The sequence below is a fragment of the Cololabis saira genome, chromosome 4, assembly GCF_033807715.1.
Source record: "Cololabis saira isolate AMF1-May2022 chromosome 4, fColSai1.1, whole genome shotgun sequence".
NCBI classification, from domain to species: domain Eukaryota; kingdom Metazoa; phylum Chordata; class Actinopteri; order Beloniformes; family Belonidae; genus Cololabis; species Cololabis saira.
The window spans coordinates 44,609,977-44,633,087 of record NC_084590.1 but is presented as its reverse complement, the minus strand read 5'-3'; the positions used below and the strand labels follow the sequence as shown (position 1 = coordinate 44,633,087).

The window sequence follows — 23,111 nt, the reverse complement described above, 5'->3', positions numbered from 1 at the left end:
TGCCGATCAGCTGTCTCCGGTGTTCACGTACATCTTTAACACCTCCCTGGAGACATGCCATGTGCCAGCCTGCTTCAAAACCTCCACCATCATACCTGTCCCCAAAAAACCAAGGACCACAGGACTTAACGACTACAGACCCGTCGCCCTGACCTCTGTGGTCATGAAGTCTTTTGAGCGCCTTGTGCTGCCACACCTCAAAAAAATCACTGACCCACTACTGGATCCCCTGCAGTTCGCCTACAGAGCCAACAGGTCTGTAGACGATGCTGTAAACATGGCCCTGCACTTCATCCTCCAGCACCTGGACTCCACAGGAACCTACGCCAGGATCCTGTTCGTGGACTTCAGCTCTGCTTTCAACACCATCATCCCATCTCTGCTCCAGGACAAGCTCTCCCAGCTGAACGTGCCTGACTCCACCTGCAGGTGGATCACTGACTTCCTGTCTGACAGGAAGCAGTGGGTGAAGCTGGGGAAACATGTCTCTGACCCTCGGACCATCAACACCGGATCCCCTCAAGGCTGTGTTCTCTCTCCTCTACTCTTCTCCCTGTACACAAACAGCTGCACCTCCAGTCATCAGTCTGTCAAGCTCCTGAAGTTTGCGGACAACACCACCCTCATTGGACTCATCTCTGATGGTGATGAGTCCGCCTACAGGTGGGAAGTCGACCAGCTGGTGACCTGGTGCGGTCAGAACAATTTAGAGCTCAACGCTCTAAAGACAGTGGAGATGATAGTGGACTACAGGAGGAACGCAGCCCCACCTGCCCCCCTCACCCTGTGTGACTCTCCAGCAGACACTGCAGAGTCCTACCGCTTCCTGGGGACCATCATCACCCAGGACCTCAAGTGGGAGCTGAACATCACCTCCCTCACCAAAAAAGCACAGCAGAGGATGTACTTCCTGCGGCAGCTGAAGAAATTCCACCTGCCAAAGACAATGATGGTGCAGTTTTACACGGCCATCATTGAGTCCATCCTCACCTCCTCCATCACCGTCTGGTACGTCACTGTGAAGGACAGGAGCAGGCTGCAGCGTATCATCCGCTCTGCAGAGAAGGTGATTGGCTGCAACCTCCCATCTCTCCAGGACCTGCACGCCTCCAGGACCCTGAAGCGTGCAGGAAAGATTGCAGCAGATCCCTCCCACCCCGGACACAAACTGTTTCAGACTCTTCCCTCTGGCAGGAGGCTGCGGTCCATCAGGACCAAAACCTCACGCCACAAGAACAGTTTTTTCCCGTCTGCAGCTGTCCTCGTCAACAAGGCCCCGACCCCCCCCTCCCCCCCGACTACTACCGACTGCCCCCCCATCCCACTCTACGTTACATTAACGTAAATATTCCAACCCTGTAACATTTGTACAGACTCACATTCGACACTCTAAAAACCCCATATTGTACATTTCTGTCTATATTGTTCATTTCTGTTTATACATTTTATCTGTCATCTGTCATCCTATGTCACTTTTTGTAAGGATTCATATCCGGCACTTTTTAAACCTCATATTGTACATTTCTGTTTATTTCTGTTATACATTTTACTTTATTCTATCTCTTAGTTTATCTCCATATATTTGTTTGCTTTTATATTTTTATTTTTATTTTTACTGTATTGCACCAATCACCACAACAAATTCCTTGTGTGTGTTAACAAACTTGGTAATAAACCCCCATTCTGATTCTGATTCTGATTCTGAAACAAACACGCATTGCTAAGCAACCAATAAACACTTGTGACCACGCCCCCTTCCCTCTAGTCCTGATGGGTGCGAGGTCCATAATTGTGTCCGCCACAATCTACAGTATGCATTTATTTTTACACGTACATTAATTGTAAATTGAGCTATTTAATCATTTATATCCTAATCTCATTGTTTGTGTTATTAATTCACTCATGGATATTTTGTACTTTTGTTCCTCCTGCAATGTTTACTCAATGACTAATGATAGTTTTTCCTGCTCTGTTGTGTGTGGTGTTATGTGTGTGATCGTGTTAAGGAGGTTAATGAGGAGGATTGTGCTAGGAAGGGTGGTTCAGTCTTTCCTAGATCGTGGTGTAACTGTATTTTTTTTTTTTCTGTCAAGAAGTTACTAAATTCGGCCATATTCAGACTAGAGGCGGTTCTAGGTGAATTTGTGACTGTTTTAAGGGTTAATTGTCTTTAACTAAGATCTTTGGAGGCTCTTTCTTCAGTATTTTCAGCTTTTGGAATAATTTGTCTGTTTTCAGCCAAAACCACGACATTTTGGCAGGAGACATTTACTATTTACACTCTTTTCTGATTCTGAAAGGTAAGTTTAATCTTTCATCACATGACATCTAATAATGAATAGGAATTTTAAATAATGAATATTACTGCTAGAATTGTTCAGAAATAGTGCTCACTGAGAAAGAAAACATTGATGGCGTGACATGAAACATAAAAGTGAGATAATTATTTAGGTTATTAAGTCAAATATGTGATATTTAAAGCGACTTAAAATAAAAGTAAAAGCTTTTACCGATTTTGGATCACCTTTGTATAAACTGAGTGACAATCTTGTGTATTTGTCTTCACACAAAGGCTGCTCTTTGCGATTCTGTGTATCACAGTTAAGTTTAATCTCCACATTCTTGTTGCAGCAACGCAAATTTTAGCTGTGCCTTCTCTGCTCAAAAGGTAGCTGAATTGCCTTAAATCCCTGAGTTGCATTAACACAATACAGAAGAAAGCCATGACCAACTATTTTCCATGTTTTAATATATAATAGCAAAGTCATATTTTCAAAAAACTGTTATATTGAATTAAAAACACCCACAATTTAGTCTATAACAACTTTCTAATATATGTACGTACATACATTGGCTACTTTAATTGGTTTTCTTATTCATTTGTCTTTTCTTTCCCTTTTTTTTCTTGGTTGGATTATGGGAGTGGTGCCGACGTCTCAGAAATGTATCCATAAAATATGACACATCAGGCATTAAAGGGTTAAATTCTGGTTTAGTTTAATGAACTTATACCTTATTGGCAGAATTGCCACAGTAAAGATGACCACAATTCCCATGGTAAATTATCACAGTAAATGCAATATATATATATATATATATATATATATATATATATATATATATATATATATATATATATATATACATATATATATATATATATATATATATATATATACATATATACAGTATATATATAGTATTTTCCCCTCTTTTTTACTAATTACTAATGCATGTATTGATACACTTTAATGTGTATGAGCATTCAAAAATACTAATGATATATCATGTATATTTATTAACACTACTCTGCCCCTTCCAACACAATTATACCCACATGCCTACAGTTCATGCATCCCCAACACACTGCACATGCACTACACAACATCACACACCAAATGTATTCAATAATAAATGGAACACCCCCCCCCTCCTCTACCCTCTCCAGCTATAAATGTGTTTTCTGTATTCTGTGTCTCATGTTATATATTTATTCACACACACACACACACACACACACACACACACACACACACACACACACACACACACACACACACAGTCTTGTCTTTTCTTTCCTACTTTTTCACGTTCCACTTTCGTTGATCTTAGTCCTCTTTGGCAACGTTTATTGATTTTTTTCATTTATTGTTCTCAATCCTTTTCCACTTTTTTTCTTCTTTTCTCCTTTACTTGAGGGAACAATAAAACATAGTAGACTGCCAAGAGGGCTGGTGAAGGAAGCACCCCCCCCCCCCCCCCCACACACACACACACACACACACACACACACAAACCCTTTGTTTGAAGATTAAAAAACACATATATGCATTAGATTTTACCAAACGTGGTATAAACCATTAATATATTGAATTGAATTGAATTGAATTGAAATTTTTAATTCGAACATGAAACAGTAGTGAAAATAAAACAAAAAAAAACAATACGAAATGATAAATACATGTAAATAAGAAAGACAAAAATATAAATAAAAACATGCATCCATCATAATTAACATGGTCGAAAAGGAGTAGGAAGAAGTCAAAAAGTATTCAATTCTACCCCTAAACTCTATTTCATTATAATCAAAATTAATTTCATTTCTACACAAAAAAAAGAAAAAAAAAATATATATATATATATATATATTATACAGAGATGTTAATATGTTTTATTTTAAAGACTTTAAAACAATCAACAGATTCAGCAACACACATGGACAGTGGTGTTCCTGTCCGTTCTGTACATTTGAAGTTTTAACCTAAATATTATTTAAATAAATCCCATGACCTGTGGAAACGTCTTTTTTAAAGAGAGATTTATTATCTTAGTGTTGTAGAAGAATTCATCGTTATTTTCCAGAGCTGACGGATTTTTACCAAGGAAGAAAAAGACATGAGTGTTTATTATCTAGAATGAATACTTTCAATATTTTATAGACACTGAGAATAACTTCACTTCCATCTGCTTCTCCAGGTTTTTCACCTGCCTCAGTAGCTTTATGTTGGGCCATTATCATAAATGTCAGCGGCCTGATCCGAAGAGGATGAAACGGTTCATGTACGCCACTCTTGTCCTCACAATGCTCTCGCTTTGCGTCCCGTTCTTGATTTACAGGTGGGTGGAAGCAGTAGTTCAGTTTGTATTTGATACATCTGACATCATTTTAACAACAACTAAAAGAACGTGAAGCATCCCTCTGGTCTGTTTACCAAAACAATTTCAAATTAGTACACAAATTGAAAACTGAAGGCAAATTATTTAATTCTTTAGTCTGGTGTAACGGTTTCAGTGTAACCACTTAGTTCATGAGATCCCAGAGTGGCAGATATGGAAATCCCCCATACATACTAAATGATCTATGGATCATCTGGTAGCTACCACTTCTTGACATGGAGAGATACCCAAATATTTTAAGTAACATTTTAAATTGACAAATGGCAAAAGCACATTAATAACATCATTCATGTAAAAATGCTTACAAATAAGATGGAATGTTTAATGTTAATGCTTTTCCCAGATCAATATCTGGCGTACCTTCTGAAGATGGCCATTTATTATTTTCTTTTAAGAGTCCTTCTGTTGGCTTGATTCAGTTCTAGAGATATTTGTTATAATGATGGTTAAAGCACATTAATGAATCCATAACAGATGAAGTCTTGTTCTGCTTAGAGGCAAGGCAAAAGGAAAAAAAAAAAGAAATAATGAAAATGGCCAATTTGTTTATTTATGGGCATGCCAAGTAGTGGCATGACCATATTACAATCGTCCAAAATGGCCCAAAGGGCAGTGTTGCTAGCATTTTGCTAACAAGCTAAAGTCGCAAAAATCCCCCTGCACAGTGTACAGCATGACCCCGCTCTGATATGGAAAAAAAAAATCCCCCAAAAATAAAACATGCCCGAAAAAACGAGGAAAAACATGAAAATGAAGGCGATATATTAGTATACAGAAAAGGTTCCCCTTTTTTTATTATTCCGCATGCTTTTTTTGTCCGTTACTGCGGCCCGAACCGCAACGTGCACTTATGCATGGCATATATGTGTTAGATGTGTCTCCATTATGCCTTGATGGGCATTATTTTTCTCAGTCAAAAGCTAGCGGCTAGCAAGCAAAAAAAAACGGCTAGCAAGCAAAAAAAAACACTTCAAACACTCGGCCCAATTGGCACTAAAGGACCGGACAACCTCATTATGCCACTTATTACAGTGCGATATTTACCTTTTTTTTTTAATTTCCATTTGACTTTGGACGCTTGTTGCTAGGCAACAGGTTATCGTAGAGAAATCGTACAAATGTTCCCCGACTTAGCACGCTGTGGACTTCAACATATTCAAATTTCATGAAGCTGTGATTTAAGGAAATTGTATTTCAAAATCCATGCCAAATGGCCCCATTCATTCGGATGGGGCTTTTGACCATGATGAAAAAAACACCCACACATAGCATACATCAACACATGTGGATCTATCGTGCCTCGAAGGGCAATACCAGAGACGTTCAATAAACGAGACAGCCCACTACGGTTCGGTTTCCTGTATCTGTGTCACGTGACTGCTACGCCCCTTTAGGAGACCGGAAGTAGGTCCTGAGTCTATTGAGTCCTATGGGAAAACTGAACGTGAGCACAGATTATTACCAATTCCTTCGCCCCATAGAAACCTAAGTAAATATGGGACCCATTTTTCAAAAGCTACAAATCTTCTGAACATTCTGACACCAAAATGGCAATTTTCAGACCGACAGATTAGGAGAAAATGAACTTTGTTTGAGACCTGTCTCTGTCTGAGCAACACACTCTCGCGAGATTTGGCTCTCATCGTTTTCCCATCGGATAAAATGAAGTTTAAAACTAAAATAAAACTTGCTTCTTTGCTTAATAATACTGTTATTTTTATTATTTAAGTCTTTTTGGAAGAAAGTTGTACTGTATCTAGTGTATGTTCCAAAACGATGTGGTGAGAGGGGCAGCCACGCCCACTTAGGAGACCGGAAGTGAGGTCAGAGGGGCGACCACGCCCACTTAGGAGACCGGAAGTGTATACCATTTCATACCATTAGCAGTAACGGTAATGCGCTATCTTCTGTACAGAGGATCTTTGGCAATACTTTTCTCAGTCAAAAGCGTTAGCGTGGCCACGCTAGGTGCCAAGAAGCGGAAAACAAAGGGGAAAATTCTGACGCTTATTTGTGGCAACATCCTTTCAAATATTCCCAGACTCAGTTCGCTTCTGACCAAAAGATCTTTCAACCTCATTATGCCAGTTATTACAGTTTTTGAGATATTAAACTTTCAATTAAAAAAAAATGTCTGTTTGACTTTGGACGCTTGTTGCTAGGCAACAGGTTATCGTAGGGACATGATTCAAATGTTTCAAAACTCGCCTCGATGTGGACTACAACATATTCAAATTTCATGAGTCTGTGATTTACATAAATTTTAAGTCAAAATGCCTGCCAAATGGCCCCATCCTCAAAGGTTTATCAACAACCTTTAACGGTTTATTAACAACCCTAAACTACTTCTTGGCCATTATTAATCACCCTAAACCACACAACCCCGAAGCAGGGGCTGTGGTTTATTAACAACTCTAAACCACACCCCCTGCAGGGAGCACAGGAATGAATGCAATACAACCATAAACACCTCAAACTGACATAGAACCACCTCGAACACAACCACTACAGCCCCAAACCAAAGCAGCAAGAGGGGACGAATGGGCAGTAGGGCATGCCCATATCAAAATTTCCTGAAATTTTCTAGTTTTTAGTTACTGTTTGATTTCATTACATTCCATCATTCAGCAAGGAGCAACTTCATCTTATGCTTTGCTAAGAAGGGTAAAGGTATCTTTATTATCCATGAAGGGAAGTTGCTTTGTAGCCCCAATAAAAGTAACTGTCAAAGTGTATTATTCAGCAGACTGATTGCGGCAAGAATAAATTATGTTTTGAACTTTGGTTCTGCCCTTTCACGACCTGAAGGCAGCTTGTCAAAATCCCTATAAAGGATGGCTTTACTGCATGAACATTCTTCAATGGTCTGACTTTGTACAGTTCACAACAGGTCAGCAGGAGGTATTCCAGCAATTGTACTGCAAATCTTAACAATGCCCTGCCAATTTTCAGTGTAACAGAAAGTGCCCCGTTCGAGCAAATCAGAAAATGTTCTGGTTCTGCAGATATGACAAGACCTTCCAGCTCTGGGCCGACTACCTAAAAATCCGTATTGCACCCAGGAGATGTATTCCAGGTAAAACAGGTAGGCAAACAGTTGCATGATAAACACGATAAACTTTGATCTCTCTGAAATACCAATGCTTTGGTAAGAGGTGTTCCTCACTGCATATTGAAAAATGTTGTCAAAAAGTCAATCAAATTTGAATCTTTTAACATTTTTCACCCATGCAGTTCTACAGGGACAATCTGCATCTCTGGTGACAGTCAATGGGACAAATACACTGCTGGTATCAGCATATCTGGAACACCGCACCAAAAATAAGGAAGTGAGGGAGGAGAACAAGTCCCCAGTTTTGCCCAAAAAGCAAAGCATTAATATTACAAAAACAAAACTTCAGAGGTTGTTTCTCAGAGGTTGTAAAAGAAGTTTGAAAAAGAAAATTCTTTCAGAATCATCATCATTGGATTCCTGTCTTGATTTTTAAAAATGTCTTCTGCCCAACAAAGTCAGTCCTACAATACTTGAGCAATTATCATATAGAAAAGTATGAAATGTGTAACTTTCTTGTTTCAGGTTCGTGTTATTGCAATTGTGCTCCGGAGTGAGAAAATATCCTATCTCTGCCACCTGCGTTGTCAAGAGCAGCTGCACTTCTCTAATGGTTGGAGCTACAACCACAGAGATCACTTTCACTTTCCGTACGGGACAGCCGACATCATGTGTCCCCTCCCTTCAGAGTGTAAGACACCATCTCATGTTGCTGTCACCTCTGCTGCAACCAAATCTGAAGGTACTGAAGCACTGCATACTGTTTTTCAGCCATGTAGCAGCAGATAAAGTAGATTTCACTTCAATGCTTGGCTAGGCTACCACTTTCCTTTTAAACTACTTGATGGATTCCGGCTTTGTGATTCACTGATACTCAAACATTTCCTTATTAGGGCCCGACCACTTACAGTGCGAAGGCCCTATTGTATCTGTAGGAATTCCTTCTTTCTTTCTTCTTTTTTATTTTTCTGATGAAATGAGGGTCTTTTTGCCCCCCTAAACGAGCCCCAAAAGTTATCAAATTTTGCCGCAAGCCAGGCCTGGGGAAACATTTTATATTTCATGGTTTGCATTAATGGGCGTTGCCTAATGGCTCAACAGCGCCCCCTAGAAAACTTTGTGCCTCAAGCCCCACAATACGGAAAAGTCTCTTGGCGCCATGGCCGAAACCGAACAGGAAGTTGGCAATTTTCAAATAATTGTGTAATTTTGGCGCAATTTATGCCATTCCTTCAGCAGTTAATACGGCCCGAACCGTAATATAAAATGTGCGTCTCCATCCTGTGACGACGCGCATTACTTTTCTCAGTCAAAAGCGTTACCCTGGCAACGATAGACGCCAAAAAGTGCGCCCCCCCTTCATCATCAGTCATAGCTGGTGTCATCCGCTAAATGTCCAGTTACTTTTCTTTGATGTCTTGATAGATAAATACTTTGATACATACTGTAGATACTTTATTAAGGACAAAACATCCTTGAGCTTTAGCATGTCGATCCCGATCAAAGCATGCAGAGGGGGGAAAGTAAGCATAAATGCTGCCTGATGTGTTTGCCTTCATGTTCGTCACTTTGGCCCCAGGAGGACATGACAGTTTGTTAGCAAATATCCATTTTGGGCCCAGTTCTTTTCTCTTTACATGCAATTAGTGTCAGTTCATGTCATAACGTCTCCTTTTATATGTATGCAGATGATTTAGAAATCTATTTGCCCATTAAGCCCAATTTGTCAACCATATTCAGATTAATACACATTTGTTCGGATATCATCGAACAAATATGAGTGTATTGTGTTCGCATTGTCAGAGCAGCCCAGTTGTGTAGTATCTACAGATGTTCCAGGTTTTGATGTTCTGGTGTCTCACCTTAACCATGTGGTCACAAATCTGGGTGTGACCTTGGACAGCAGTTTAATTTGATAATCATATTGACTCCAACCCAAGTAGTTATTCAGATTGGGTTTTGTCATTTAACAGCACTATATCCCTTTTCTCTGTTTTCATTTTTTTTATTGATGATATTTTCACTTCACTGTATTTTGCTTTAAGGTGCTTTAAGGTTATATTTTATTGTATTTGTGTATCAGTCTTATATTTGTTGTCAGTGCTGCAAAGCAGTCTGGGCAATCCGTAATCTATTAAAACTTTTTTTTGAATAAAACAAAAAAGAATGAATGAATTATGAGTTTCAAAATGTCCTTATGTCCTCCTAGATGTACTTGGCCATGAGTTTCTGGAGGTGAAAAATCTAAATGCAAAGAACAACTCTTATCCTTACAACTTCACTGTTTGTCTGTCCACCATGTTTGACTTCACCAACGTGCTGCAGGTAATGTCACAATATTTTCTTAGTTTATTCAAAGTCAAAATCATTTTAAAAGTCACTGTGTTTTACGTTTGATTTACAAACATTGTGAAGATGTTTTATGTTTTTGTTCTTGTCAACTTTATTTGACGTCTTAATTCACATTCAGTTTTTTATATTAAGCCCGTTATAGGAAGTTGGGTAAGTAAAGCTTTTACTGGCATCAATGGCAGGTGGTGAAGAGTTTCCAGTAGTATGTGTAATTCATCCAGCAAATTAGTCTTGAGGTGTGGAACATTCAATTGGAAATTTAAATTACCTTTGCTTGGGGCACTGATACAACTCCATACCATCACACATCCAAAAAAAACAATCATATGCTGTAACAATGCACCTTTCAAAAACCATGTCTACCTCATACTGCCGCACCTTTCACTTTTTTTATTATTGTATATGTGTAAATAAGAGCTGTCATTTGTCTATTTACTGTACAGTGAACGAAACAACCAGAGTCAAATTCCCTGTCTTATCTGACCTGACTTGGCCAAATAAACCTGATCCTGATCTTGGCTTCTGTATATTTGACCAAGCAACAGCCACTTTTTTGGGGGGAGATAAGGCAAGGAGGGGTTTTCCCACCTAATCCACAGATGGTACAGTGGTGGCCATGGTCAAAACGGAAGTTATGTAGGTAACTATGGCTCTGTGAGTCCGTGGGTGACTACTAAATGCAGTAAACAAAGGGGATTTGTCTTCTCGCACTTCATGCAGGTCGACTTTTTATGTAAAGAAAGTCATGTATGTGAACTGGCGGCTACCGTTGTGCTTGCGCTATAAATTCTGCGTAGTAGCTGGCATCCAGTCTCACAAAATGTTCTCAAGCTAAGAAGGGGCCGAGTGACCTGCTTGACTACCAGTCACCCAGGGTCTCACAGAACCAGGGTTACCTACGGAGCTTTTTTTAAATTGTATATATTTTAATAAGAGCTGTCATTTGTCTATTTACTGTACAGTGAGCGAAACAACCAGAGTCAAATTCCCTGTCTTGTTTGACCTGACTTGTCCACATAAACCTGGTTCTTATCTTGGCTTCTGTATATTTGACCAAGCAACAGCCACTTTTTTTTGGGAGAAAAGGCGAGGAGGGGTTTCCTTGAAAATTACGTGGAAAAAAAGCCCTCGCTCTGCGTACGAGGGGGCGCCACTGAAATGACCCCCCTTGGTCAGAACTGTGTCTATTTCATTTCCTAGCACGTGGGTCCTGGTTGGATCTGTGACTGAGGTCACTTTGATCCCCAAAGGGGTTGGGGGCCGGTGACGGAACTGCAACTTGTAACCCTGGTACATGGTTTGCAGAACTCATACATCTTGGATGTGGGTTGCCCAATTGTTCAGGTTTCCTTGCGAGAACCTGGGTGCCGCCAGCTCCGGGCCCTAATGCCGTGTCTCTGCGTTTGTTTGGAGGCTTGGGGGGATTCAGGAGCCGGCTGGTAGGGTTCTGCTCTCCCCTGGGCTGAGGCCATGACCCTGCTGCAGTCTGAGTAGGCTGCCACGGCCGGGATGGACCCGTCACCTGGCATGCCCGCCAAGGAGCTCAACTGCTTCCAGCAGTCCAGAGCCCGAATAATCGCCTCGGTACCAGCAGAAGACACTGTATTGATGCCAGTAAAGGCACCAATGTCATCCGACATTGGTTCATACGCCTGCCACAATTGACGCCGTGTAACCACCAGGGTGGCATCAGATGCCCAAGTTGCCTGGTCATCAGGCCAAAGGCATAAAGGGCCGCATCATTGGTGTCGCCCAGCTCCTTCCTTTCTGGTTGAATCATGTGCGACTGTGCCAATAGCAGCACAGAGAGGGAGTTCCCAATATACAGGACTGTCTCAGAAAATTTGAATATTATGATAAATTCCTTTATTTTCTGTAATGCAAAAATGTCATACATTCTGGATTCATTACAAATCAACTGAAATATTGCAAGCCTTTTATTATTTTAATATTGCTGATCATGGCTTACACTTTAACGAAACTCAAATATCCTATCTCAAAAAATTTGAATATTCTGGGAATCTTAATCTTAAACTGTAAGCTAGGGATGTCCCGATAACATTTTTTTCACACCGAGTATGAGTAGGCTATTTTAATTACTTTAATTTTATTTTTATACTCATCGATTTTTTTTTTTTTTTTTTTTTTGTACTCATCGATACCGAGTACCGATCTGATACTTCTACCACAAAAATAACTAGGCTAAAAATGCAATGAAAAATTCAATGAATTGGAAGACAGGTTTTATTTGGAAGAGAAATTCAATTTTAAACAAAACTCAGCCGGCTGGGCTTTCCTCCGCGCTTTAGTCTCGTCGCAGGTACATCAGCTGCGCATGTGCGGTGCTTCACCTGAAGCCGTCCGTGTGAAACAACATAAACAATCAAATAGAATTCAAAAAACATGCTAAATGAAATGATTTTACACACTCTTGTACAGTAGGTATGCACCTTAAAGTTGGTTGCGATCCGCCAATAAAACAGAGAAGAAGAAGAAGAACATAAACAGTCACATTCTTACAGTCCGGTAAGCCGCTAGCTGTGAGTTACGTGGAGTGTTTAATAAAGTTCCCTGTGAGTAAGGGTAATACTCAACCATCCAGTTTGTAAAATTAAGGAAGATAGAATTTACTGAAACATGGTACAGCTGGCTACAGCCACAGCGCTGCTGCTCAGCCAGGCTGCAGACTGACCCGGGAAGCCGCGGAGCGGCTCAATGTCTCCCCCTAGCGGTGCTAACCAGTAACTACAACAACAATGAAGTATCGGTGCCTGGTATCGGAGAATTTTTGCGAGTACGAGTACGAGTATATGAGAGCAGTATCGGCCCCGATACCTGTACCAGTATCGGTATCGGGGCATCCCTACTGTAAGCCATAATCAGCAATATTAAAATAATAAAAGGCTTACAATATTTCAGTTGATTTGTAATGAATCCAGAATGTATGACATTTTTGTTTTTTTAATTGCATTACATAAAATAAAAAACTTTATCACAATATTCTAATTTTCTGAGACAGTCCTGTATGTCAGCCGAGCGCCCATGTCATAGGCCTTCTAGAGCAGGCCTTCTGTGACCCTGCATTGCGAGCTGCGACAGCGGACCTTATCTCTCAGCGCCCCATCGGGAGAGAGAACTAGTGAGGCAATGCACTGGTCCTCTGTGTCCTGCATAGTGGGCAATTGGTGGGCAAAGGCCCTCCTTCCAACACCGCTCCTGCTCTTCCAAGAAGGCTGGAAAGGTGGCACCTTGAAGGGGGGGACTGTAGGGATCCGTCGAAAGAATGGATGAGTGGCTGGGGAGACATCCACTCTGACCCGAGCTAAAACTGCTCAGAGCGTTGCCCGCAGCTGGCAGGGGGCCCTCACTGGCCTCCATGCTGCCCGAGTTTCTCATGGATGTGTAGAGCAATCCTGCACTTCCAAGCTTGGGGGTTCCCGGTCATGGTATGAGTGAATAGGGGAAGCCTCGCCCCTGCGACTAGAAACATGTCCGACACTCTGGTACCATGAATTTGAAGCCCTCTTGGACATCGCGTCCTCCTGCCAGTCCGTCAGATCCCATGTACCAGACACCAGCACCGATGTCTGTGACTGGGACCTCATCAGGGAGGAGCAATTATTTGCTGCCTGTATGGGCTGTGGACGCTAGAATTCTGAGCGCGACCAGCAAGAAAAATGTTGCGTGTTCAGAACGTCCCTGGGGGGCAGGGTCATTCCACAACGACCCTCAGCCCATATAGGCTGTGGATGCTGTAAACCAGGAAATCCAAGCGAGAGCAACACCAATCGCTGCACGCGTTTAGAACCTCTGGCCACTTACTGTCAGACAGCCCTCCGAGAGCAGCTTCCTCGCACGGCCAAACAAGAACCGTACGCAGACATACTTCAACCCTGACAATAAAATGAAATATCATTGTAATATCAGGGCTAATCTTTTAGGGGCTAAGTATCAATCTGCACACTCTGTACAGGCCAAGGCTAAAAATGCTCATTGCAGCAGTTTTGGTTTAATAAAGGCCAAAGCTAAATTTTTCATCACATTCCTGTATATCATCTAAATGCCTGTGTTGTGTTACAGCTGGTGCAGAGTTTCGAAATGTTTCAGATACTGGGAGTGAACAGAGTTGTCGTCTATAAGACCAACTGCAGCGTTGAAACACAGCGCGTACTGGACTACTACACAAAAAAAGGTCAAGTATGGTGACGTTTTTTTAAAACAAATGTTTTTACTTGTCCTCAGAAGCAACCCGTTCTCTATCAAGCTGCAATCACAATAGCAAGTCAAAACAGAATGAAAAGTGAAAGGAAATAAAAGGAAAGCGGATATAGTTCTAAAACTTAAATACAATGGTCTTGTAGGGTAACAGCATTTTCTATTGGTCATCAATATATGCAGCATTGGACTTACGAATCAACAAGACTATCCATGTGGTCAAGGCCTGCTAATGAATCTTACAATCTTATATCAAGACATTCTCAAAGCCAGCGTGCATCATGACGATGAAATTCTACAGCCAGCATGTAGTTCTATAGAAATGACAATAAACACTTGAAACTAAACTACAGACTAACCAGACAACATGCTAGTACACACTGTGCAGCACACAACCGGAGCACAAGAATAAGCAGTTACTCCATTAACTTCATATAACTATTACAGCGCTTATTTTTCGTGGTCCTGCTCCCAATCAGGGTTAGCAACCACTGAAGTCCAAGTGGCACTTGACTGAGGGTTCAGTCTGGACTAGTCCACTCAGCCAGCATGAGGGGGACAGCTGTGCTGAAAGTGTAATTATCGGTTTAATGACTGAACTGACTTTTTTTGGTGTTTATGTTCAAGTTGTGCTGGCAATTGTTAGCCACCTAAAACTTTTACAGACGAATCACACCCCCAACCTGGCAGCATTGTTGAGTATTACCAATATATATAACCAGCTCTCCTCACTGTGGAGTAGCAGGAACTCTGCTCTGATAACTGAACTTCTCACCCTTTCCGTTTCACAACCAAGGAGTCTTCAAAAGTTGAGTCCAGAGCGTTTTTTATACCATAACACAGGTCTAAAAACTTGCGCTGTTTTGTAGAGATAACAGAGGTTACAATGTTGTGCATCATCTTTTAAATACAACTTTGTCAGTGTGTTTCCACTCTGGAGCAGGTCTAACCATGCCCCTTTCCCTTCTCATCTAAGTAATCTTGGTCCAATTCTATTGGTGTCTTAAACCCCATGTCTTTTTGCAGATTTTGGTCATACTGGAGTCTACATTCTTAATGATACGTTGTTTTTTAAACCATGTCATTACGTAATTCTCACATGTTTCAAACAGATGTCTACAATGAGCTAATTCCCAGCAACTTCATTCTGTGTCCAAGATATTTTCCATATACTTTGCAACACGTCAACTTTTAGCCACTCTATTATCTTGTACTTGCCACCTCTTCATTTTTTCAGCTGTTCTGTTATCTTTTTTCCCAACTTACTTTGTTCTTTACAGTGACTTTTACTGTACGTCTACAACACTACCTGATTATACTTATGGCTTGAGCCTTTATGTTAATAAAACAAGATTATTAATATTACAACACACCTGTGCCTTTTTTGAGAGGTCATTACACCACAGTAGAAATAAAGATCAACCAGTCATATCGGATAGAGGTGTTGGTATTCCTGCTGGGCATTGCTGCCTGACGCACCTCCTCCAGTGCCTTTTGAACAGGTGTGCTGTGACACCTCACTGAACACCTCTGTGGGCCTAAACGGGTCATCAGCAGGGAGCACCATTCATTAACGTTTCGCTCCTTTAACCCCAGTACGTCTCATGGCGGCCGAGCGATGGCAGGGATCTCTCCTTGCCACCCCCTGCTGATGCCCTAGGTGTTAGTACCCCAGCTCTTCTGCTTCCTCCTTAGCCACAGCCTGAAGCTGCCTTTCTCCGCCTCCTCAGCCAGCTCTTTCATGGCTTTCCGATGCCCCGCTCCTGTTCATCCCATGTCACGGAGTAGGCGAGCAGTTGAGGAACCCACGAAGCCCCTACACCCCACTTCCACAGGGCAGACGACAGCTTTCCAGCCAGCCTCCCTGCACTCTGCCGCCAAGTCTGAGTACTTGGCTCGCTTCCGCTCGTACGCAGCCTTGAAACCTCCCTCCCATGGGACAGTGAGTTCGACCAGGAGGACTGTTTTGCAAGCTTCTGACCACATGACTAGGTCTGGCCGCAGCGATGTTTCCACGATCTCCCTGGGGAACTGGAGTTGCCTCCCCAGGTCAACCCTCATGGTGCACTCCTTTCCCGGTGAGAGGAGTCTTGCTGTATCTCACTGGTGTGACGGTTTGACAGCATCTCCAGCCCTTGCAAACTGGATATGATGTCTGCCTGGAGCGGAAGGTCTGCTGTTTGCCTCCTTTCGGCATGTCTCTGAAACCTATGCCAGTTTTTTCAGGACTTGGTTGTGTCGCCATCTGTAGCGGCCTTGGGACAGCGCTGTCCTGCAGCCTGACAGGATGTGCTGGAGGCTTGCGTTGACGGTGTTGCAAAGTAGAAAGGTCCCTTCGGCACCAAACCACTGGTGGAAGTTTGGGGGACAGGGCTAGGTGTCGTATGTTGCTCTGATCAGGAAGCTGAGCCTACCTTGGGGGATCTTCCACAGGTCAGACCATGACATGGATCTGTCAGTGAGGCCTTCCCATGACGTCCAACGTCCTTGCTGGCCTTGGGACACCGCTTTGGTGTTTAGGCGTTCCTGCTCAGCTCTTGCCACTTCCGCCACCACCATGGCTCTTCGGTCTTCTTTGGAAGCCTTTGACCAGAACAAGGGAGTATAGCCCCTCCCGAGGCCTGCTCAACCCTCCTGGACTCTGCCAACCAACTTGCGGTGCTTTAGCCTGCCGATTGCCATGTCGACCGCTTCTTGGGCTTTCCACTTTCTCCCTGTTCTTACCTGGGTGCCTGCTGCTCTCACCAGCTGGTCGGTGGATTCCCTCAGCCGAGCCGAGCCTTCTCCTGCTTGTAACCTGCACTAATGGATTGCAGTGGTAGTTGTAGCGTGTTCCTACCAAAGATGCCTATGTCCGAAAGGCATTTTGGTAGTCCCAGCCACTTCCTGATGAACGAGTTTGCCAGCCCGTCCATCTTGCTTACCACTGAGGAGGGGATTTCACTCATCTTCAGTGGCCACATGACCCGTTGGTACAGCATGAACTGATAGCACCATACTTTGTACTTCCCGGGAAGTTGGCTTCGATTGATCCTGGCCAGGCCATAATAAATTTATTTATATAGCGCTTTTCTGGGCACTCAAAGACGAGACCATCTGCGAGCTGCTTCCTCACCGTCTCCCCCATCTGCCTGTCAAAGAGCTCTGCTGTGTAGGTATGACCCAGGCTACGAACAGGTTGGTCTGCCAGCTCACCACCTGCGACAAAGATGGTGCTGTCGCTTCTGACTCCTTTCCTGATAGACAGACTGCGTGATTTTGGGGGTTTGATCTTCATCCTGGCCCAGCCCACAAGCTCGTCTAACCTCTTCAGCAGTCTTGTTGTGCATGCTACTGTCTGGAGTAGGGTGGTGATATCATCCATGAAGCCTCAAAACTGGCCACAAAACTGGACCCCCTCTGTCTCATGGATGAGCTTAGAAATGATGTCCATAAGTTATGAACGTCAATAGAGTTGGTGACAAGGGCACCCCTGATGGAGCCCAACTCCAGCCTGGAATGAATCTGACTTGTTAACATCAATGGCAACCAGACTATTTATATCAAGACTAAATAGTCCATAGCAACGGACCCAGTACCCCATACTCCCCGAGTAACTCCCACAAAGTATCACAAGGGGCACAGTTGAATGAGATCTCCAATGTAGCGCTTTATAAACTAATAAAATAACTTTAAAATCAACACGAAAACTAACCGCCACTCCTCCAGCACCTTAATCTGGGTTTTCCAGCTGGTTTATTTGGAACACATTTGTGGATATTGCCAAATGTAATAAATGATCAAATGCATCAATTGCATCAATTATTTAGCAAGTGTCAGAGGTTAGGAAACGTTGAGATCAAAGTTAGCATTGTTCCTCTCTTTCTCTGTCTCTCTTTAACTGTTTGTATATCTGTTTGTCCTACATTAACATCTCTTTCCTTTTATTCCAACATGATTCCCTACACACACATTTACATACATGACAGCAAACTACACAGTCACTAAACTGCACCCATCACTGTTTTGTCCTTTTTTCTCTGGTCGGTTCTTTCGTATCTTACTATAATGGATTTAAATCCTCTTTAACAGAGTCAGGGCTTTAGGGGTCAATAAAATATGTCAAGAGGGCTTGGAAATGGAAACATTAACTCTCTCTCACACACACATGCACATAAAAACAAACAAATATATATGGCAAGATCAAAATTCATATGTGACTTTTGGGTTTTGCCAAATTTGGTACTAACCGTTTATATACATACAGTTACTAAAAAAATAAATAAATAAGTAAAACCACTTGTGATATAATCTTCTCAGGTTTCATCGAGGTGATCCCGTGGTCTCTGTCCAGTTTTCTGAACGTATCTCGTGGCTGGTTACCCAAACATGGTCCTGGTGAGCTCCACTACTTGGGTCAAATTCCTGCTCTCAATGACTGCCTTTACAGATACATGTACAAAACCAGATATGTGGCCCTGCATGATATTGACGAACTCATCCTGCCACTGTCAGTTAACAGGTAAAAGTTTCTTAAGCAGTTTTTTGTAATGCTTTAAAGTAAAATGACTTCCCATGTTCTCAGACTTCACACAGATTTAAGTAAGAATTTCTATATGTACAAATTGTTTGTGAATATTTTGTAAATTTTCATCTAGATGCAGCACTATGAGCTTTCACAGAGTTTTATATGACATGAATCAACTGTTTTCCCATCAGCTGGTTGGAGTTGTTCCCACTGCTGACGAAGAAAATTGGTGCTGACAAGTGTTACAAGTTTGAGAGTAATGTGTTCCCCAACAATGTCATGCTGCCTCCTCCAAAACCTCACACGGCACCCCCACAGGGGCTCTGGGCCAATGTATCTGGGGTGAACATCCTGGATCACCTGTACCAAGAGCCTGTCATGAGACAGGCCAAAACTAATTGGGTCGACTTTAAGATCATCACCAACCCCCGACTCGTGTTCTCCCTGACTGTACATGGAGTGTTGCCCCCAGACAAAATCTGCAAGTGGGTTGACAGGAAAATAGCGCGGATGTATCACACAAGGTAGATGGATGACTCTCGGCTTCCTAACTGAACAGTTTTACTCTGTAAAGATTATGGGGCAAACCAAATATTTTGTAAAAATTGTAACATTTCTTAATCTTGAACTTTTATTCTTAAACGTCAATATATATAAATATATATATATATATATATATATATATATATATATATATATATATATATATATATATATAATATGATCATTATACTTTTAAGAGACTGGTGCCTATTTTTCTCTTTCTGACTCTTCATGTGAAGTTTGGCCCAAACACATGTAATCTATCGATAGCCCTCTTTAGACTTGATATTAACATCTGTCCTGAGTGACAGGATCTCAGTACCCAGGATGCACTAAGATCCAAACACTTAAGCCTCATTTGGAGGTTTTCTACACCCCATGTTCCCACGTTCTTTTAATAGTGTATAAGCAATTTCTCCTGGGCCACACTGAAAGACTCCTCTATAGGTGGATATTGCCTTGAATTGCTTTGATTTTAACCCTCTCCTCTATAAGTTCTTCTGCTTCTATTAATTTACAGCATGCAGGAAAAGTCTCTTCTTTTAGAGAATAGGCCTACTTTAGTTGCTGCCTCCTCCTGGTAAAAAATAAATAAATAAATAAACTAATTTGGTACTTGCAAATGGCAATCATGCACTTGCTTTGGGGAGCGAGATCCAAGCCTATGTTGTTACTCAAGACACATATAGAGAAGCATTTTACTGTCAGGTGTGAAGAGATGTGCGTTAGTAATAATTTAGTAATAGTAATATCAGGTCTAAAAAGGGCTTGTGATGCAGAACCAGTAGCCTGAGGATGCACTGTAACTGTTGTGTCTCTGCTTTCTGTCTCTACAGACCCAAACAACAACCCGACCTGAAACCAGAGCAGCTGATTTATGACAGTAGACTGCTGAATTATAGCACCCGCCTCATACCAACTGTCAGTACTGTGCTGACAGAGAATGGACTTTTACCTCCAGGAAGATTATGCTAGATTCAATGTGTGCATGCTTTCTACTGTTTCTGTCCATCATTCTTCACCAAAAACATGATAAAAATGAGTACAAAAGGTGTATCTAAAGATAAGGAGATACTCATTCTATGTCACGACACAAGAACTAGTCAGCTAAATTATACATTTTTACTGATATGTGCAGTAAATTGGCTCTTCATGGAGCTTAGAAACATAATTTGTTGTGATAAGAGTTGAATTTGATTTGAGAGAAGAGGGAAAAAAGGGAACTGCAAATGTACGTTTGCTTTGCATCAGGCAAATGTCTTTCCCTCCATCTTTGCATTTTCTGCATTAACTTTGTATGGCTCTGGATTCACAGCATTGGAGGTGGAGTTTATTCCAGTTATCACCAGATGAGCATGAAATTTGACACTGTGCTAATACCGATGCAGACATCTATGGATGTTCCCGCTCAAGTTTATGAACCATTATGAAACATAATTGAACCCAGAACGCATGTTTATGTACCACAGTTAAAACCCCCACCATCATAATGTTTCTGTGTGAAAGTCACGGGAAAAATAAATAAATAAATGGATTTGATGAGATCAGTTTCTTTACATACAAGACTACATTCAGATTACAACCTTAAAATGATTCTGGGTATACCTAATCAGAAATAAATCTTTCTTATGGACCATTTATATTATGTTTGCAAGTGGTCATGTGTGTCGTTACTGATGTTCCTTACTCCACATGGTTGCTATGGTACCCTGTGCACATGGGTCAGATGTAAACAAGCGGGTGGTGGCAGGGGAAGAACTGGTTTTATTACTGTTGAGATGGAGGGGGCTACTGTGTACTGTTTTATTTCAGCATCTGACCGCAGACAGTTATTTTTGTTATAAACCCCCTTAAGCTCCAGCCTCTTGTTAAGGCCTCTGCTCAAAGATGACATACCCAAAATAAGTATATGTCTGCAACTTCTTGGTCTATTTGAATAGTTTTTGTGTCAATATAAAGGAAACACTTGTAGAATGTGTTCAGATGTGTAAGTATTACATAACTGGAATAAATACAGATGGAACACAACAAATGTGAAAGATTTAATTTATACCAAATAAAAATGCACACTTTAACAATGACTATCTCGTTGCAATAATGCAGTTGTATCTCTAAATGTAGATTAAGGGATAATATGTGTCAACATTATCTAAGATTGACTATTAAAAGAGTGGAGCATTTATGGAGGTTTTAGTACGAACAATTTAAGCAGCAGTATTTCAATTGAACAGTGTTTTTACGGCCCGAGCACAGTGCGAAGGCCCTATTGTATCTGTAGGAATTTTTTTTTTCTTTTTTTTTTATTCTTCTTTCTTCTGACGAAAGGAGGGCCTTTTTGCCCCCCTAAACGTGCCCCAAAAGTCACCAAGGCGTGGCGAAAAATTAGATATTTAATGGTTTGCATTAATGGGCGTGGCAAAATGGCTCAACAGCGCCCCCTAGAAAACTTTGGGCCTCAAGCCCCACAATACGGTTTAACGTACATGCACGAAAATCGGTACACACCTGTATCATGTCGCAACTTAAAGAAAAGTCTCTTGGCGCCATGGCCGAAACCGAATTTATACCATTCCTTCGGCGGTTAAAGCGGCCCGAACCGTAATGTGCACCCAGGTGTGTTATACATCAAAATGTGCGTCTCCATCCTCCGACACCACGCATTACTTTTCTCAGTCAAAAGCATCACCGTGGCGACGCTAGACGCCAAAAAGCGCCCCCCCCCCCCCCTTCATCTGATTGGTCTATATGTGATAGTTCCTACTTTCTGCCATAACTTTTGAATGGTTTGATACAGAGAGTCGTGGCTGGTGTCATCCGCTAAATGTCCAGGCCTGAAGAATCTACATGCAAGTCATACAAGCGCTTCCACTGCAGCATGCCTGAAGTTGCACACAAGGGTGCGAAGGCCCATTCATCGCTGCTTGCAGCTTTCATTTTTACTTTTTTTTACCCTTTCCCTGCATGTGTGTTAAGTATACTTCTGCTGCACAAAGTGAATTTCCCCATTGAGAGAGAAATAAAGGACAATCTTCTCTTATCTTATCTGGTAAAATGTGCACCCCAGTAACGTCTGAAGTGATAATATATTTGGAGCTGGTGTGTCGTGTGAGATATAGATTAACACTGCCATTCTAAAGTTTATTGTATGTGAACTTTGGTCGTTGACATATGTAAATATTTGTCTGAAATTTGAGTGTTAAAATATGAGGTGCCGTGAGGGACATAATTCTGAATTAGTGTTCATAAACACATATGAAATCCAAAACCTTTTATACACACAGGTGAAATGCTCTTACACATACAACTGGAAATGTTCATAAACACATATGAAATCCAAAACCTTTTACACACTATACTGAAAACCTCTCACACTCACTTGTGAAATCTCTCATACACACAGGTGAAATGCTCTTATACATACAACTGGAAATGTATCCACTCACATATACAACTGAAATGTGCTCACAGATACTACTGAAACGCTCTTACACAAACTAGTGAAATCCTTTCATACAAACTAGTGAAATCTTCTTATACTCACTAGTGAAATCCTTTCATACAAACTAGTGAAATCTTCTTATACTCACTAGTGAAATCCTTTCATACAAACTAGTGAAATCTTCTTATACTCACTTGTCAAGGTTGACATTCCCCCAGCCTCCAGTTTGCCTTCAGTTTCTGTCTTGCCCCGCCTGTGTCCCATCTGCCCTGATTGTGTCTGCACCTGTGTCTCGTCATGTCTCGTTATCCCCTCAGTATATCTTG

The 23,111-nt window shown here is 41.6% G+C and overlaps 1 protein-coding gene across 1 annotated transcript; it reads left to right on the top strand.

The window, feature by feature from the left end:
• Positions 1–1,947: 1,947 nt before the first annotated feature.
• LOC133442580 (uncharacterized) lies at positions 1,948–21,407 on the top strand. The gene is made up of 10 exons (XM_061720588.1): positions 1,948–2,300; positions 4,477–4,617; positions 7,683–7,762; positions 7,912–8,006; positions 8,255–8,471; positions 9,939–10,054; positions 14,162–14,273; positions 18,596–18,797; positions 18,995–19,327; positions 20,183–21,407. The coding sequence occupies exons 2-10, from the start codon at positions 4,502–4,504 to the stop codon at positions 20,319–20,321; spliced, it is 1,410 nt and encodes a 469-aa protein (XP_061576572.1). The 5' UTR covers positions 1,948–2,300; positions 4,477–4,501; the 3' UTR covers positions 20,322–21,407.
• The last annotated feature ends 1,704 nt before the right edge of the window (positions 21,408–23,111 follow it).

Coding starts and splice junctions, on each gene's coding strand:
- LOC133442580 (XM_061720588.1), top strand. CDS start 4,502: ATGTTGGGCCATTATCATAAATGTCAGCGGCCTGATCCGAAGAGGATG. Junction 7,763..7,911: donor ATGTATTCCAGGTAAAACAG/GTAGGCAAACAG, acceptor TCACCCATGCAG/TTCTACAGGGACAATCTGCA. Junction 18,798..18,994: donor CTGCCACTGTCAGTTAACAG/GTAAAAGTTTCT, acceptor TTTTCCCATCAG/CTGGTTGGAGTTGTTCCCAC.